At 48.0% G+C, this 19,462-nt stretch overlaps 1 protein-coding gene across 1 annotated transcript in view; it reads right to left on the reverse strand.

Annotated features, from left to right (window-relative positions):
• The window catches only part of SLC5A12 (solute carrier family 5 member 12), a 346,093-nt gene that overhangs the window by 185,214 nt on the left and 141,417 nt on the right, over positions 1-19,462 (reverse strand). The window contains exon 4 of the mRNA XM_069623503.1: positions 15,973-16,024. Within this exon, the coding sequence (XP_069479604.1) occupies positions 15,973-16,024 (52 nt within the window). The remainder of the gene's footprint in view (positions 1-15,972; positions 16,025-19,462) is intronic.

Here is a 19,462-nt window from a genome sequence, read left to right on the forward strand (position 1 = left end):
GTGTACATGTGTATGTGTGTGTATTTGACAAGGGTGCAACAGTGATGCAACATGGATGCATGTGACAGCGGTATGTGGAAGCCTGATTGGCAGATGTGACATGGATGCCCGTCGGAACACTGCGACACTTGGCAGAGGTGTACAAATGCATGCAAGTGTGGTGGTGTGTGTACATGTGTGGTGCACTTCCTTTGTTGCATGTGATATCTGGCTCACCTTTGGCTGCTCATGCTGTTGTATGTGTATGGATGGTGGTGGCAGTTGCGATATGGCTGTGGTATGGCTCATGTGTGCGAGTTGAAATGACATGTGTGTTGGGGATTGTGATGACATGTCTGAGGTTTGCCAATGCCACTCATGTACAACTGTCATGTGTGTATGTGTCCATTGTACAGTGCCCTTATGCCTGTGTTTTGTTTCTCCCTGTCTGCAGCGTCAACTGATGAAGAGGGCGGAGAAGGTGCTGTGGAGCACAGCGGCAGGGATCCCATGCGAGCCGGAGACACAAGGCCCGGCTCCCCTCCCATGTTGTGCTCTCGTCGGGGAGTGAGGAGTCTGGTGCCGCGTCCCAGGCCGCAGCTGCCGGGGGGAGGTCCAAGAGGCAGAGGTTGGAGTCGGACTCCTCTGCATCAGAAGGGGCAGCTGGGACCCCACAGGGCCCAACAGGGGAAGATGGCACGGAGTCATCCAGGTTGGTGGGGGGTTTGGTGGAGGAGGAGGCCGTGCAAGCACCAGAGACGGGGTCTGGAGGTGGGGATCTCACTGGTGTTAGTGGTGCAGTGCAGGACCAGGGACAGGAGGCAGCACAGGCCGCCGCGGAGGTGCCTGTGTGCAATCCTGTCCCTGATCCTGTCCCTGCATCATCTTGCACCAGCAGGGATGCCTACGTCCAGACCCGTTTTCAGGCAGGGGATGAGCTCACGTCAACTGGCCTTCCTCTGCCTGCAGACGTGGCTATCCGGGTCCGGGTTTAGCCTGTCCTGGCTGGTGTGGCGTTGCGTCAACGGGCCATGCGAGGTGACCTGCAGTCTTTTCATGAGGAGACTGCACGTCATCTCGAATGGCTCGTTGACCACGTCAGCCTGCTGGGACAGGTCACCCAGGCCGGATTCCTCCGTCTGATGGGGCTTGCTACGACCCCCTCCTCAACTGGACCCCCTACGCACCAGTCGTCCTCTGTGCCATCTTCCCACCCATCAGTCACCTGGGTGCCCTGTGGAGCTGCCTCTGACGGTGTGGCCAGGCTGATGGAGGAGGCATCCCTGCCACAGTCGGGAGTCGGACGTCCAGCAGGGGTGGCCACATCTACGACTGCACCCCAACCGGCAGAGGATGTGCAGGCAGCAGGAGGCAGTGCACGGGCAGAGGCAGAGCAGCAGCAGCAACATGGTGGGAGCCATGAAGGCTCGGGGCCTTCAACATCGGAGGGGCAGGCATCGGCCGGAGGGCAGGAGGACCCAGGACAGAGAGTGTCTTCCGTGTGGCAGCGGTTGGGCCACGCCATAGATGCGGAGCAGCAGCGGGCGGAAGAGGCACGGCTCACAATGGTCAGGGTGGAGAACTCCATGCGGAGGGCCTTGAGGCGGGCCGAGTGCCTCGAGGCAATCCGCAGGGGCCATGGAGGAGGACTGCCTCCGGGACATTGAGCAGGAGTTCGATGATGCAATGGCCCGGGACATCCACAAGTGAGCCGTGAAACTAGCCCGCTGCCCTTGTACATAGTTATGTAGGTAGTGTTAGGTTTCATTTTTGTTTTGATTTTATTTGGACCTTTCGGATATTGGCCACATTTTTGTATTTAGTTTATTTTATTAGTTAGTGTAGTTAGATAGGTTTCCTTTCTTTTGTTGGGATAATGGACCCTGGCTTGTTCCCATGTACATAGTTCACTGTTGGATTGTATTTTTTTTTCACATTTTAACCATGGAGCAATGGCTTTCTTTTTTATTTCCCATTGGATTTTGTTTGGTGGACATTGACTTTGGACAACATTACTTTGGAATTTTATTTTTGGTTTTGCTTTTTTTCACGGACATGCTTCTTTTAATTTTTGTACATTCACATTTCTGATCCTTCATTTTTGATTCTATTTATGTTTCCTTTAATACATATTTTTTTTGGTGAACTTGAATGTGTGGTATCTCATTGGTTTCATGCATTTCATGATATGTGTTTTGAGATTCACTGACACCCATTGGGTGTGAGGGAAATGCGTTTGTTTCGGAACTTGCAATTGGTGTTCTGTGATGTAATTGCACATTATGAGTGGGTGGATGCAATACTCGGGAGGGTGTTTTGCATTTGGAGGCTGACCATAGGGACCAGGGATTTAGATTGTGATGACATGTTGGCTGGGGAACATGAGTTGGACATGGGTGGGGGCCTGCTGGCAAGTGCCCCACAGTGCTGGGGGGTGGGGGTGGTGGGGAACATGAGTTGGACATGGGTGGGGGCCTGCTGGCAGGTGCCCCACAGTGCTGGGGGTGGGGGTGGTGGGGAACATGAGTTGGACATGGGTGGGGGCCTGCTGGCAGGTCCCCCACAGTGCTGGGGGGTGGGGGTGGTGGGGAACATGAGTTGCACATGGGTGGGGGCCTGGTGGAGGCTGCCCCTGGTGACTGGGGGGTGGGGGGTGGGAGACATGGGTGGGGGCCTCGTGGAGGCTGCCCCTGCACTGCTGGGGGGTGGGGGTGGTGGGAGACATGGGTGGGGGCCTGGTGGTGGGTGCCCCTGGTGGCTGGGGGGTGGGGGTGCTGGGAGACATGGGTGGGGGCCTGGTGGAGGCTGCCCCTGCACTTCTGGGGGGTGGGGGTTGTGGGAGACATGGGTGGGGGCCTGGTGGAGGCTGCCCCTTGTGGCTGGGGAGTGGGGGTGCTGGGAAACATGGGTGGGGGCCTTGTAGTGGGTGCCCCTGGTGGCTGGGGGGTGAGGGTGCTGGGAGACATGGGTGGGGGCCTGGTGGTGGGTGCCCCTGCACTGCTGGGGGGTGGGGGTGGTGGGAGACATGGGTGGGGGCCTGGTGGAGGCTGCCCCTGGTGACTGGGGGGTGGGGGTGATGGGAGACATCGGTGGGGGCCTGGTGGAGGCTGCCCCTGCACTGCTGGGGGGTGGGGGTGGTGGGAGACATGGGTGGGGGCCTGGTGGTGGGTGCCCCTGGTCGCTGGGGGGTGGGGGTGCTGGGAGACATCGGTGGGGGCCTGGTGGAGGCTGCCCCTGCACTGCTGGGGGGTGGGGGTGGTGGAAGACATGGGTGGGGGCCTGGTGGAGGCTGCCCCTGGTGGCTGGGGGGTGGGGGTGCTGGGAGACATGGGTGGGGGCCTGTGGTGGGTGCCCCTGGTGGCTGGGGGTTGGGGGTGCTGGGAGACATGGGTGGGGCCTGGTGGTGGGTGCCCCTGCACTGCTGGGGGGTGGGGGTGGTGGGAGACATGGGTGGGGTCCTGGTGGAGGCTGCCCCTGGTGACTGGGGGGTGGGGGTGGTGGGAGACATGGGTGGGGGCCTGGTGGAGGCTGCCCCTGGTGGCTGGGGGGTGGGGGTGGTGGGGAACATGAGTTGGACATGGGTGGGGGCCTGCTGGCAGGTGCCCCACAGTGCTGGGGGGTGGGGGTGGTGGGAGACATGGGTGGGGGCCTGGTGGAGGCTGCCCCTGGTGACTGGGAGGTGGGGGTGGTGGGAGACATGGGGGGGGCTGGTGGAGGCTGCCCCTGGTGGCTGGGGGGTGGGGGTGCTGGGAGACATGGATGGGGGCCTGGTGGAGGCTGCCCCTGGTGACTGGGAGGTGGGGGTGGTGAGAGACATGGGTGGGGGCCTGGTGGAGGCTGCCCCTGGTGGCTGGGGGGTGGTGGGAGACATGGGTGGGGGCCTGGTGGAGGCTGCCCCTGGTGGCTGGGGGGTGGGGGTGCTGGGAGACATGGATGGGGGCCTGGTGGAGGCTGCCCCTGGTGACTGGGAGGTGGGGGTGGTGAGAGACATGGGTGGGGGCCTGGTGGAGGCTGCCCCTGGTGGCTGGGGGGTGGGGGTGGTGGGAGACATGGGTGGGGGCCTGGTGGAGGCTGCCCCTGGTGGCTGGGGGGTGGGGGTGCTGGGAGACATGGGTGGGGGCCTGGTGGTGGGTGCCCCTGCACTGCTGGGGGGTGGGGGTGGTGGGAGACATGGGTGGGGGCCTGGTGGAGGCTGCCCCTGGTGACTGGGGGGTGGGGGTGATGGGAGACATCGGTGGGGGCCTGGTGGAGGCTGCCCCTGCACTGCTGGGGGGTGGGGGTGGTGGGAGACATGGGTGGGGGCCTGGTGGTGGGTGCCCCTGGTTGCTGGGGGGTGGGGGTGCTGGGAGACATCGGTGGGGGCCTGGTGGAGGCTGCCCCTGCACTGCTGGGGGGTGGGGGTGGTGGAGGACATGGGTGGGGGCCTGGTGGAGGCTGCCCCTGGTGGCTGGGGGGTGGGGGTGCTGGGAGACATGGGTGGGGGCCTGTGGTGGGTGCCCCTGGTGGCTGGGGGTTGGGGGTGCTGGGAGACATGGGTGGGGCCTGGTGGTGGGTGCCCCTGCACTGCTGGGGGGTGGGGGTGGTGGGAGACATGGGTGGGGTCCTGGTGGAGGCTGCCCCTGGTGACTGGGGGGTGGGGGTGGTGGGAGACATGGGTGGGGGCCTGGTGGAGGCTGCCCCTGGTGGCTGGGGGGTGGGGGTGGTGGGGAACATGAGTTGGACATGGGTGGGGGCCTGCTGGCAGGTGCCCCACAGTGCTGGGGGGTGGGGGTGGTGGGAGACATGGGTGGGGGCCTGGTGGAGGCTGCCCCTGGTGACTGGGAGGTGGGGGTGGTGGGAGACATGGGGGGGGGGCTGGTGGAGGCTGCCCCTGGTGGCTGGGGGGTGGGGGTGCTGGGAGACATGGATGGGGGCCTGGTGGAGGCTGCCCCTGGTGACTGGGAGGTGGGGGTGGTGAGAGACATGGGTGGGGGCCTGGTGGAGGCTGCCCCTGGTGGCTGGGGGGTGGGGGTGGTGGGAGACATGGGTGGGGGCCTGGTGGAGGCTGCCCCTGGTGGCTGGGGGGTGGGGGTGGTGGGAGACATGGGTGGGGGCCTGGTGGAGGCTGCCCCTGCACTGCTGGGGGGTGGGGGTGGTGGGAGACATGGGTGGGGGCCTGGTGGTGGGTGCCCCTGGTGGCTGGGGGGTGGGGGTGCTGGGAGACATGGGTGGGGGCCTGGTGGAGTCTGCTCCTGCACTGCTGGGGGGTGGGGGTGGTGGGAGACATGGGTGGGGGCCTGGTGGAGGCTGCCCCTGGTGGCTGGGGTGCAGGGGGACATGCGCTGGTGGGCAGTAGTGCAAGTTGACATGTGGGTTGGCTGGTGGGCATGGCCATGGTGGATGGGGTGCTTGCAGGACATGTGCTGGGTAGGCCCCTGTGGTGTGAGCCACCTGCAGAGGCCATGGAGGGTGTAGAAGGAACACCTGGGAGGACCCACACGTGCAATTCACATGTGCTGCTCCCCGCGCACCCCTGTTATACACGTACCCTGATGAGATCGCGTGTGGAACATCCCGCGCACCCCTGTAATACACGTACCCTGATGGAATTGCATGTGGAACTTCCCGCGCACCCCTGGAATACACGTACCCTGCTGATGTTGCGTGGGATACTTCCCCCGCACCCCGAAATACACGTACCCTGATGAGATCGCGTGTGTGACTCCCCACAAACCTCTGAAATACACGTATCCCGCTCAATCGCGTGTGTAACTTCCCGCGCACCCCCGAAATACACGTACCCCGCTCAATCGCGTGTGTAACTTCCAGCGCACCCCCGAAATACACGTACTCCACTCAATCGCGTATTTAACTTCCTGCGCACCCCCGAAATACATGTACCCCGCTCAATCGCCTGTGTAACTTCCCTCGCACCCCCGAAATACACGTACCCTGCTCAATCGCTTGTGTAACTTCCCGCGCACCCCCAAAATACATGTAGCTCGCTCAATCGCGTGTGTAACTTCCCGCGCAACCCCGAAATACACGTACCCCGCTCAGTCGCGTATTTAACTTCCCGCGCACCCCCGAAATACACGTACCCCACTCAATCGCGTCTGTAACTTCCCGCGCGCCCCCGAAATACACGTACCCCGCTTGATCGCGTGTGTTGCTTCCCGCGCACCCCCGCAATACACGTGCCCCGCTCGCACAGGCCCAATTGCTGTATGTTGCCACTTTTGTGATGCGCTGGGACTCTACCGCCTGCCTTCGTGTGGCGGACGTGTTTCAGCTTGTGCGTGTCTTTGGCTGTGCGTGGCTTTGCCCTATTCGATTCCATGAATACATGTGGTTCAAGTGCATGTGGGCGTTCCGTCTGCTTCCCTGCAGTACATCCCCAGTTACGCCCTTATTTTCGCGCGTTGTTCCCCATTCCGCACGTTACGCCCTGTGTCCCGCCCACTTTCTGGTGTATGCGCCGAGGTTGTGCGCTTTCACTGTGCGCGTCGCGCACGCCTTTCGGGATGTTGCAGTGACTTGTGCGCCATGCACGGGTTTGGCGCACATCCCGAGGTGAACACGCACAGGGACTTCCATGAATCGCGCGTGCGCCTGTTTTTTTCCGCTTGCACCTGCGTGCGCCTGCTTGCGCCTGCTTGCGCGAAGATTTTCGGCGCACGTTTGTTCCATGAATCGGCCCTTTAATTTGTTATAGTGCTGAAATTGATTTTAAGAATGTTTTAAGAATTATTTTAGTTGTTGGAAAATTCAAACATAAAATTGGAAATGTGATGTATGAATATAGTTTATTTTGTATAACACTTGTAATTGGAAAGTTGCTTTGTAACTATATCAAAATAAAAAATTGTAAAAAGTTGATCCTTCTATATTGCTATATGTGGGTATCTAATCTATGTCAAAACTAACTGCAAGTGATACGTGTGCCTTCTGCCATGCAAAACTCACCCTGCGGTTCGTCCTAATAGTTTTTTCTCAGCTGAACCTTTTTGCTTTGTGGGACACTGTAAGTGCATCCCAACATTACCTCCTTTAGCTAACACACCAAATTAAATAACCCAACTGCTTCCTTTTTTCTATAGTTATTATTTTTGGATACCCACCCCTGCACACATGACAAAAGCCCTCCCACCCCCAGCATATTCTTCCAGATGCATGTCATAAAGCAAAATACCCCAACTCTTGCAAAGTCAACCCAGTGCTCAACATAGTTCTCTGGGTCGGGGGGAGGTGAGATCAAGGTATCTGGTGTTTGAAATCCTGCTCTACTCTCACCAACCTTAGTTTTACAACCCCATCCCATCTATCAGTCTGGGTGTACTTGTGTTTTGTGAGAGGAGGAGCTCTACTCGTTGCTATTGACGCCATCATGATTGCGCTCTTCAGCAAGTTCTTCATACAACACTCAGGATCATCTGACATGAACAAAAAAGAACAATTAGAAGAACTACAATAGGAAACAATACTTCTATGGCTATTTCCAACAACAATGGGACCCAGGAGAACATTGATTCAAACCAGCCATCCACATTAACTCCTGGTTCTTTCTCCATGGCAATCATCAAATTATGAAAGGGCCTTATCATACGGGTCAAGGACCCATTGTCTGCATCATTTGGGGAATGTATATGCAACAAGACAGTCCAGTTCTTTTACACACACCCCCTCCCTAGCCATGAGCAAATACAGAAAATATCTGCTCTGGATGGTCATAAGCCTGATTGCCCGTTATTCCGTTTTTATGGTATTATGTGCCTTCTCCATTTGGTCCACCAACCAAAGCATCTCCCACCTTTTGATCTGCAGCCACTTGGCATTTGCTGCAGTCTGGATACCTGGCACCAGGAGGGACGTAACAAAGGTTTCCGTTTCGGTAAACAATTTAAACTGGTCTGGGATCGCCTTGAATTTATCAGATGAGTCTTTGGAGAAGTATTTGGATCTTTTCAGGGGACAAAGTCTTGGTGAGTGGCGGGATTTCTTTTAGATGGGGGCTTAGGTGTTTCGGGAGATGGTACATTTATGACCATCAGATAGGCATCAGGAACTACCAGAATTTCTAAGTGCAAGGTGGTCAGTGAACACACGCCCCTCCATGGTGGTGGGAGGTGTAAACATGCCTTTTGCCTATTGCCACACACCCAGTAGACATCCATTAACACTGATGTGCCTTTGGTCAGGTCCCAGATAAAAAGTGTCTTTCTCCAATTGTCTTTAATTCCAATGTTTCTGATCATACTCTCCCATCCTCTCGCGTGGACATCCTTGGTCCCCCAGCCAAGCCTCCCCCTGCACTGTCAGACTCAATCTCCTTCATTTGGCCGATGAAGCTAGTATCTGCTTCACCCTCCTATCCCTTCTTCCACCTCTCACCTAGACGCTTCTTCTCAAACCTTCAACTTTCAATTATCAACACCTTGTACTTATTTGCCTCTGCCATGAGGATACACATGAAGCCTGCCTCCAAGTCTAACTCCTGGTATAACTCTGATCTGCCCACTCTGAAACACAAGTGCAGAGTGGCTGAGCGGAAGTGGCAGGCTTCGTGCACATCCTCTGACAAACTGGCCTGCCACCTTCTCTAAAGGCAATACAGACTCACCATCTGCTCTAAGAAGAATGCCTACATCCAAGCCTGCATCTCAGTGGCCTCTAACAACACAGCAGAACTTTTCAAAATCTGTAAGGAACTAGCCAATCCTACATCAGTTTCCATTTCTCCTCTGCCTTCCCTGGCCCTCTGCACTTCTATAACCTTTTACTTCATTTCCAAAACTACTCAGGACATCCAGTCCTCACTCACCTCTATTTCTTTCTGGCCTCCCTCACCTCCCTCTTCCTTCCCCTTCTAATCCCCTCTTTCTCTCCCATAACAGCTGATGAGGTTTCTAGACAAGTCCACTCTATGAAAGTTTCATCCAAACAGGTGTTCCCCTGCTCCTCCAGAACTATCAAGGAGAACATTGCAACCCTTACTCGAGCCTTAGCCAATTTCTGCAACCACTCCTTTGCCACTGGATCTTCCCCCTTACTCCTCAGGGGTCTGGGCACACTCTCCTCAAAAAAGGTATGCCAATCCTTCCTGTCTTGCAGATTATCATCAACCCCCAGTCCTCTTTCCTGGGCAAATTCTTTGAGAAGCATGCCAACTCCCAGCTTGTCCACCACATGGCATCTGTTGGTTGACTGCATGAACACCAGTCTGTCTTTAGAGCTGCCAGAGGCACAGAAACTGCTCTCCTGAACACTTGTGAAGACTTGCTAACTAACCTTGATTCCAGCTCTCCCTCTGTTCTCATTCTTCTTGACATTTCCTGTGTCTTTGACACCCTGATAGAATGGCTCTGTGAGATGCTGGGCATCACAGACCTGGTTATGGACTGCTTGACCTCCTTCCTCTCTGATCGACCTTCCCATGTTCAATTGGGCCCTTTTCTCTCCACCATCTCACTCTCTACCTGTGGTGTAACTCATCAACCAAAACGTAAGTGTGGCAAGGGTGAGAACTGAAGCAATTACTACCCGCCAGAAAGCCCTAGCACCCTTACTTAAAAGTCTAAAACATTTTTATTGTGTTACATCATTCAGTCACATACTAAGGTCATGTTCCGTAATAGCTCCGCTATATTAAACCTTGCTTCTTGACTGTACTCCCAACACCATTGAGTGTGCCCTAATAGTGTCACTTTATTAAAGTTCAATTGTGAAAGTGTGCCACTAATGTTTCAGTGCTAAAGTAGAATTTAGAATATGGACCCTGATAGAGTCGCTGTGGTAAAGTTGAATTTAGAAAGTTGGGCTAGTAGCATCACTGTAGTAAAATTGAACTTAGAAGTGTCCCATTATATAGTCACAGTGCTAAAGTTGAATTTAGAAAGTGCCCATTACATAGTCAGAGTGCTAAAGTTGAATTTAGAAAGTGTCCCATTACATAGCCAGAGTGCTAAAGTTGAGTTTAGAAAGTGCCCCATTACATAGTCACAGTGCTAAAGTTGAATTTGGAAAGTGTCCCATTACATAGTCACAGTGCTAAAGTTGAATTGTGAAAGTGTGCCTAATAACGTCAGTGTGGTAAAGCTGAACGTGGAAAGAGTCACATATTATCGTCACTGTGTTAAAGTTGAATTTAGAAAGTGTGCCTAATAGCGTCACTGAGGTAAAGTTTGAATTTAGAAGAGCTCCTAACAACTTTGAGTGTGCCTTATAGTGTTACTGTGTTAAAGTTCAATTGTGAAAGTGTGCCTAATAACGTCAGTGTGGTAAAGTTGAACTTGGAAAGAGTCCCATAGTGTGTCACTGTGTTGAAGTTCAATTTAGAATGTGTGCCTAATTAGCATCACTGTGTTACAGTTAATCTTAGAAAGTGTCCCTAGTAACGCCACTATGGTAAAGTTATTTTTAGAAAGTGTTCCTAATGGTGTCACAATGGTAAAGTTGAATTCATAAAATGTTACAAATAGCGTCACTGTGTGAAGTTTGAATCTGAGGTACTCAAAACACCACTGGGTGTGCTCTAATGGCATCACTGTGTTAAAGTTGAACTTAGAAAGTGCCCTGATAGAGTCACTGTGGCAAAATTGAATGTGGATAGTGTCTCAAGTAGCGTCACTGTATTAAAGTTCAATTCGGAAATTGTGCCATAATAGAGTGAATGTGGTCAAATAGAATTTTGAAAGTTTCCCATTATATAATCACTGTGCTAAAGTTGGACTTAGAAAGTGTGCCTAATAACATTACTGAGGTAAAGCTGATTGTAGAAAGTGTTCCTAATAGCATCACAGTGGTAAAGTTTGATTTTACAAAGTGCTCGTAAGAACACTGAGTGTGCCTAATAGCATCACTGTGTGAATGGATGGAGTGGATGGAACGGATGGAATGAATGGATGGAACGGATGGAATGAATGAATGGATGGAACGGATGGAAGGAATGGATGTAAAGGATGGAATGAATGGAATGGATGGAACAGGATGAAACGGGATGGAACGGGATGAACGGATGAAGGGGATGGAACGGATGAAGGGGATGGAACAGATAGAAAGGACAGTGTGGATGCAGTGGATTAATCTCTGTTTCTCCTATATTTGCTATGTATATGATATGTACCTGTATCCCCATGTTATCTGTCTCGCATGTTTGCCCTATTCATCCTGTCGCCTTATATATGTATGCAGCTATGTACGCCCCCCTGTCCTGCTCTCGTGCTTGGTCGCAGGTGCTTTACTGATAACCACCATATCACACTATTATGCTTACTCTCTCCTATAGACCATGATTCAACTAGAACACAGCTATACTATGATACATTCGGCCTAGCTGTTCTCATACTAACATGACCCCACAAACACCTCATCATCCTAAGAAAACACAGCTAGCTGAGCACATACCGGCTAGCTTAAAAGTCTCCTCAGGCCTAACGCAGCCACAACTCAGTCTGGGTGTCCACCCTCCAGACTGAACACATCCAACTGATTTCCTCAGCACCATACCTACGGCTAAGAAGCAGCTATCATGCAACAACCACACCATCTGCACACATATCCGGTGTGCCCACACACCATACCACACTCTCTCTCTCTACTGACTTGAACTGCGGATCCTGAGGGCGTTCAAACTACCAGCGCTTTGAGGTCATACCAATGATACATAAGGCGCTATATAAATGCCAAGTAACGTAACGTAACATGTCCCTCGGGGCTCTATCCTCTTACCCCGGCTCTTCAATATCTGCCCAGCCCCACTCGCCCATTTAATCACCACCTTCTCTCCTAATTTTCAGTGTAATGCTGATGACACACATCTGTCATTCAAGTTTCCCTCCTCCATCCCCCCTATCTCATTCCTGATTGCCTGTTTCCTATTCAGGCATGCACTACTAATGTTCTCTGCCTTAATGCCAGTAAGACAAGATCCAATTCATCAGGACCCCTGCTCCCTCTTTCCATCACACACTGGGCCACCCTCCTTGGGCCCTCTCCCCTTACCCTCCTGCAAAGCTAAAAACCTTGGCGTCAACTTCAACACCTCTCCTCACATCACTGTCCTTGCCAAGAAGGTCCGCTTTCAGCATCACCTCCACAGAGGCATTCTCCACTTTCTCACTTTCTCAACTTCCCCCAGAAACTCAATGTCTCCAGAGCTCTGGTTCGCTCCAGGCTGGACTACTCCAACAGCCTTTTCCTCAATCTACCTAATTCCTCCATTCGCCCCTTCAACCAATCCAGAATTGGACTGCTAGTCTTATTCTTGACCTCTAGCCCAGGGACTGCATCTTTCAAGCCCTTATCTCTCTCCACTGGCTCCTGGTTGCTGCAAGGATCAAGTTGAAGACCCTTTGCATCATCCATAAGGATTTTGGGGCCTGGGACCCCGCTACATCCAACTCTCTCTCTCCCTAAATACATCCCTACTAGAGCCCTTTACTCGTTTAGCTCTAAACATCTGCAAATCAGAAGTTTTCTCCTTCTCATGGGTGCTTCTGTCCAGTTCCCACCTCCCCTATATCCTTCTCATCACAGCACAGAATTTTGTCAGGCCTTTTAGGATCATTATTTTCGCCCACCTGTTTCCCCTCTCCCCCCTCCTGCTTTTCTTCTCCTTGACACACTTTTGTATAGGCGCATTACAAATGACCAATACATACAAAAATTAATTAAAATAAACTGTGCAGCAAGCCACATAAAGCTGATGATGAAAAAAGCAGGAATCCTGCAAATTGGTTTCAGTTACTTTCAGCATTGAGATTGCGCATCAACATTATTGGTGTCCCGATCTACAGCGATGCAGCAGTGACCTCAACATATATGCCGTATGTGTAGGGCTGAAGTGTGTAAGCTTGAAGTACTGTACCTATATGTGTATGCAGTGGGGTATTACGGATTTCTGCTGTCCTAGACCCAAATAAGTGCATGCACTCCCCTCAACTGTACTCTACCTCTACCAGACTCTTCACCATAACCAGATTCTGCCCCTTCAACAAAATCTTTCCGTGTAGTCCAAAATAGGCCCCTTCACCCCCAGTTTGGTACGTAACATTAAATGGACATTTTTAAGCTTGTGGGGAATTAGAAAGTTATTGCTTCTTCCGCATTAATTTTCAAGCTTGATATCTTCCATGTCGTGTTAGTTGAAAGAGTGTTTTCAGATCTCTGCTGCCAGGATTTGGAGAAGGCAGTGTCTTCTACAGTTGCGTGCACTAGAGGTAATTGTTATGGCTAATTGTCTACTTTTGGTTAGGTCTGAAAACAATCTTTTAGAGGAAGTGAAAAGAACATAAGCTGTCTGCCAAATGGACACAAGTGAGAGAAGGTTGGAATGAATAATTTTGGATTCCATGCTAATATCTGGTTTCTCTCACAAATAGCCTGCTGTCACACTGAGAAGCACCTAAACTGGTCTGTAATATTGATGCAACATAACTACATTCCTACATGCAGTCTTGCTAAATGGTAACATTTATATATGAACTGTATGCTAGTGGTCCAGGAACATCTTTTAAAAATGTTGAATGAAATTAACTCAACCCCATTCTCATGGTTACAGCTCTGGTGTTAGCAGGGCCAACATGGAAATAAGGCAAGTAACCTGATGAAGATGATGTACCTCAAACCCCTTGAGCTGGAGTTCCATTAAAATATGGCAAAATCACAAGTGATGTTTGTAATCTCTGTCTGGAAATTAACACTGCAGTAAAGAAAAACCGTTGGAGAAGATTCTTGGAATCCTTGGCTATGCATTCTCACGATGGAGTAATGGACAAGGGTGACACTGAACATTCATGTTTGGGAAGCAACAGTCTTTCCTTGTAACTGCACAATGCAGGCACCATTTATAACAAAGTAAGTAGTACATACTGTTAACATCTTGTCTCTCTGTGCAATTGTTCAAAATACCCAATGCTCCAAGAGTGAAATTGAGCAATGGATCGGGCGTACCAGCACAATATTACATTTGTGGGCGTGGTTTAGGCTCTGGGTCTTGCATTGTACAAAACATATGAACATTTTGATATTTGAGGGTACAGATATAGATGTCCTGCTGTAGTTTGAAGTACTGTTTCACAGTAAAAATCCTACCTATTACAGTTATGTATTGTGTGACATACTTTGCAGTTGGTTCTCCTGGTAGTACTGAGCATGCAGCATCAAAGACACATGATAAAGCCAACAGGAATGCCATTTGCCTGCTCAGCAATGAGCACCTTCTGTAAAGATGGATGAATGTACATTTACATGTACAGGACACCTTTACAGCTGTAAAAAAGGGTGTGCATTTGGCCCTGAATTTTTGTTCTCACCCTTCTATGGCTTTGAGATTCCCTTCATAGATTTCTTGATGCACTTGAGCATTCAGAATGACTCTTCTATTTCATGCTTGCACCTTTTGGGTGGCCAAAGACCTCTAAAATGTGGGGCCGGGGAGGGAAATGAGTGCTTGCTTCTGAACATGGCAATTGTGGGAACTCTGTGCTTGACTTAAGTATGCTTTTAATATTGTAAAATGATGCATCATGTTTAATCTTTACTTTTCTGAAGGGACAACCCAAATTTTTGCAACAGTTTAAAAAATGCATGACGTGTATTTGACTATAAAAGTTATAGCTTAACATAATTTGCATGTGTATTCATTACACAGAACTCCAAAGATAATGTGAAATGGCACTAATAAACCAATTAGGTTTGGGCGGTTTTGCATATAAAGGAGCATTGTGGGAAGATAAGAATGACCAAAGAGATTTATATCTGTCATATATGTCTGTGAGAGTTGTATGACTGAATCAATAAATACCTAAAGCATACTGCATTTGGTAAGTTTTTCCTTTTTTTCTGCTGACATAGGCCTGGGCCTAGTCGACCTTGTTGTTAATATCTCTATGCATTTATGGCTGAAGAATGTAAGCTTTATACTGTTGAGATGACATACATTCATCAACTTTCATGGGAAATGAAGTTTCTATAATTATCATGAGAGATTTGCCAAAATGTGGTGGACAACATCACTGTAGACACTATTGAAAAGACATGCACTGTTTCCTGTCATCCGCAACACTACAAAAGCACTATATTGTGGCTCCCGCTTGACTTCAAAAGTGAGTGCTGCTAATGTCAGCTAGAATTCTAATAGTGTGGAACATTTAGGAACAATGAAGTGATGAAGCTTTTCATAAACTGCTGAACTGTAGGAACAATGAACGTAGAACTATGGCAGACCTATGTCATGAAGCGCCATGTGGAAGTGGTAAGTATTGCAGACCGCTTAAAAAAAGAATGCAGATGCTAGAGATTTAAAAACTTTTAGGAGTCAGGAGGGGGAAGGACCAGTCGCAGTTAAAAAGATAGAAATCAATTTTAATAATCAGTTTAAAGATTAAAACACATAATTAAATTTGTGGTCCACAGTTTAGTACTTAACATCCAATATAAAACAGGGGGTACGTAACAGGCTAGAATAGCAAGTTAAAACAAATTCACAGAAAAAACATACACAATTGGTACTGGTAAAACAAATAATAGTGTACCAAGTTCTCATAGAATTAAATGTATCTTAGATTTAGGTCTCTGTTTTTAGTCCAGAGAATTGTCTCGACATGTTTCTGTTCTCAAAACAAGGGTGTAGAACATTCATCAGGACAAAGTAGTTATTACGATTTAACCTAATTCTTATTGGATTGTGATTGATATTAGCAATTGTCTCATAGCATCTGTAGGGTTAACATTCAGAACAGACACACACACACATATAAAAGCATTGCAGACCGCAAACATTAGCAAAATGTATATTTTATACTTTTTACATTTAATACACCATGGAATCTACCCACATGCCACATTTCAGGTCTGTAGCATTTTAGGAATACACATAGCACGGAAACGTTTGCAAGGAGCATGCTTAGTCCGAGATCCCATTAGTGTCTCAGTGTGTATGTATTTGTGTGTATGTTTGTAGATTAGAGTCATGAGGTGCTTACTGTAGCATGGAATTGTGCAAAGATAACTCACCTTGGTTCAGAGCTAATGCTGGAGCATAAACCACAACTCCTGTATATAGAATCTGAAACACAACATAGGAAGACACGTATGTAAATATTTGCATCTTGCATTTCATATGTTAAAGATAGATACATGGAAATTGAACTTGATTTGAGTATGTAACATAATGAACCTAACACATAGTTATTTATTTATTTATTGATTAATTGATTTATTTAGTGTGTTACAGTTCTATTGAACTTTTCACACATTACTTTCACATAATGCAAATCTTAAATAATTAATACATTTTCATTACATACTAATACAAACATACATATTTGTATTCTCTTCACTGTTTACATTTAGCATATGTCATGCAAATCAGACATAAAGAGAATCTATTTATACAATCAAATATGGCCCACAGTTATATATGAATCTTCTGTATGCAAAATTATGTTCTGTGCAAATCCTTGTCCACACCTAAGGGGTCCAGCTATTTACTGTTCATTTTCTTCTCCATAATGTCGATCTACTTAAGGCAATCATTAGCGGCATATGGATACCTGATAAGCACCAATTACAAAATCATGCCGTTTTTATGTAGTCCAAATCATGGACAAATGTAACCAGCCATAATATATATTCATGTGAGATCGTTATACATTCAGTAAGTACATGTCTGTTCATCTCTTGGTTAATCTGTATTTTGCAAATTTTTCATAATCTTTTTCTCGAGTGATGCCAGTTGTGGTACCACTATCCATCAAAGTAGGTAGCTGGTTCAGTCTTAGCATCATTATAAACCTTCTCAGCTGGAACGAGGGAAACCTCATCAGATATTTTGTGAATCCGGTTTCCATCCTATCCTCTGAAAAGATTCCACATTTGTTTTTTTTTTTAATTTGTAATGACAGTAGATGCTCTGCCTTTAGGGTAGAACCCAATAAGCTTAACAATGTGTATTCTAGATCTTTCATCACTTTTATATACAAAAGCCCTTTTTTAAAATTACGTGGCTCATTAAGGACCCCAGGCCAAGTTCGAGGCATATAGCCTCAACCACAATATTGTTCATCAGGCCCTATAATCTCCTCCAACTCTTCCACTCTAGAGTGTTGAGTCATTTATAATTGTGTACACAATTAGCCTCTTAGCCATATATCATTGTGGGCATTGGGCTCCGTTTGTACGACAATATTATCCCTTTTAAACTATATCCTGCCGTCCGCTTGGCAAACTTCTCCATCATGGCCATTAAGAAGAGTGCCTTACGTTCTTTCATTTCTTTAAGTTCAGTAATTGTGTTGTCTTGTGTGACTATGTAGCCCAAATAAACATAGGTATTCACATACTCAAAGGGTCCTTCCTCTATGTGGATTTGGTTCCATGTTATTTTGATAATGACATTACTTTGAGGCCCCTTTCCCCTGCAATACTGCACCTACCCCAAACCTACCCCTAAACATCTTCCCATTGTGTATATATATATTTCAAAGTAATTCGAACTAATCACTTCAAAGTAAATTACTTCGAAGTAATTTCCAGCGTTGAAGCCACAGGATACCACAGGATACCGTGGACTGGTGTCATCAGATTTTTAGTTAATCCAAAGCTCATATATTTTCTTTTACAGATATTTATTTGCTCACCGTTTGCCTTCATATCGGTGTTCAGTGTGTTTGAACTTCCCCTTAACCCATTCAGTTTGTGACCTAATATGAATGAACCATGAATGAACCATCAGCATACTCGAGCCAGGATATATGTGTATTTCCTATTTTCGGTGGTACGTTGTTAATATGTGCCAATGTGCCCCGCAGATCCTCCAGGTAGAGATGAAACAGCTTAGGGGGTAATACACAGCCTTGTTTAAAGCCTGTGTGTGGGGACAGGTCCTTTGTGAATAGCCTCATGCTATTCAATTTGACTTTTTCACTTGCATGTTTGTGCAATTGCACTAGCAGATTCAGTAGTCCTTGTGGTATGTTCGACTTTACCAATTTTTGCCACAAGCAGTTTCAAGGGGGATTCCTTATAACTTGCCAAGCCTCACTCAGAGTGTTTAAAGTCAAAATAGGGTGTGCTGTGGATGATCCAGGCCTAAAGCCTCTTTGAAATAGACTTAATATTTTTTCTTTTTCTGCCCATTACTCCAATTTTTTTAAGACCTTGGTTGAAAAACCTTACTCAACACATTTAGTAAGGATAATAGTCTATAATTTTCCAGATCAAGCCTAGCCCCTTTTTTATGTATAGGTATCATTAGGGCTCTGTCATTACCCTACTTATTTTCCTATACAAGTCCATGAAGAATTCGGCCCAAAGTTCTGGGTCCCTAAACAGTACTGCATTTGCCAACCCAAATCAAATCCTTCATCACTATTACCATATTTAGTTAGTATATATGTACTTCACGCTTCTTCATCAATAGGGTTAATGAGCATAGGTGCTTTTCCTCCCTTTAATTGATTTAATGTACTTCAACACTTTTTCGTATCTTCCTTCTCCAGAAAACTGGTGCCTTTTAATCCAATTATTTTATTTGTTATTCTCTCTTCTTGTGATGGCAGTTCTTTTGAAATGATCATAATCACCAATTCTAATTTTCCTAATTAGTTGTCTTAATGTTCTATTGGCATTACTTATTGCTTCGTCATACAGGCCTTCATGTCTAGTCTCACTCTTCAATAATTTCGTAGCATCTATTGGCATGACTTAAGCAGCTAATTCAGAGATCCACAACATTATTTGATTAGGGTATAGCCCCTGCAGCTGTTGTATGTTTTGGCCAAAGAGATCTCTGATCCTCCCACATATTTTTCTTAATTTCCGTTCAGTCCATCTTTTTCTACTTTTTCCCACACTTATCTCAATATCTCCCACTTTCCTGAGTGCAGGTGTGGTCACTAAACTCGATAAAAGTTGATGAGAGTGACTGCGCATATTTAACTGGCTCAGTATTCCCAAATAGGTAATCGATGGTAGTGCTTCTATTATAATTATGCCAGGTGTAATTCCTGGTACAATCGCCCTTAAGGTGCCCATTGAGCATATACAGTTCACAGTCCTCCAAAAAAGTACTACATTTCCGTCCTTTTTTGTACCATCATGCATTTATCTTGGTTGTATCCTGCGTCACTTATTTCCTGACCATCGATGCAATTAGTGTTTAGGTCCCCTCCCACAATCATTATCTTTTTTTTTATAGTAGGATCATATCTGTCTAATAACATTTTGTATATACTAGTTTGAATTGATTCTGTTGATTTTCCTCCAGGAGGGTCATAGATATTGACAAGCAGCAGTGAATATACCCGGCTCTCATATTGTATTGCATCGTAACTGCTAAATTGTTACATTCATTCCCTGCCATTTTTTTATTTCTGTGACAGGTATATGAGAATGTGTTCCTATTATTAATCCTCCCCTAGGGTGGCCAATCTTTACATTTCTGGTGCATTTTTGGTGCATATTATACCCATCTAATTAATCATGTGTGGTTAGCCAACATTCC

Source organism: Ambystoma mexicanum, chromosome 11 (assembly GCF_040938575.1).
Source record: "Ambystoma mexicanum isolate Mex_15411 chromosome 11, UKY_AmexF1_1, whole genome shotgun sequence".
NCBI lineage: Eukaryota > Metazoa > Chordata > Amphibia > Caudata > Ambystomatidae > Ambystoma > Ambystoma mexicanum.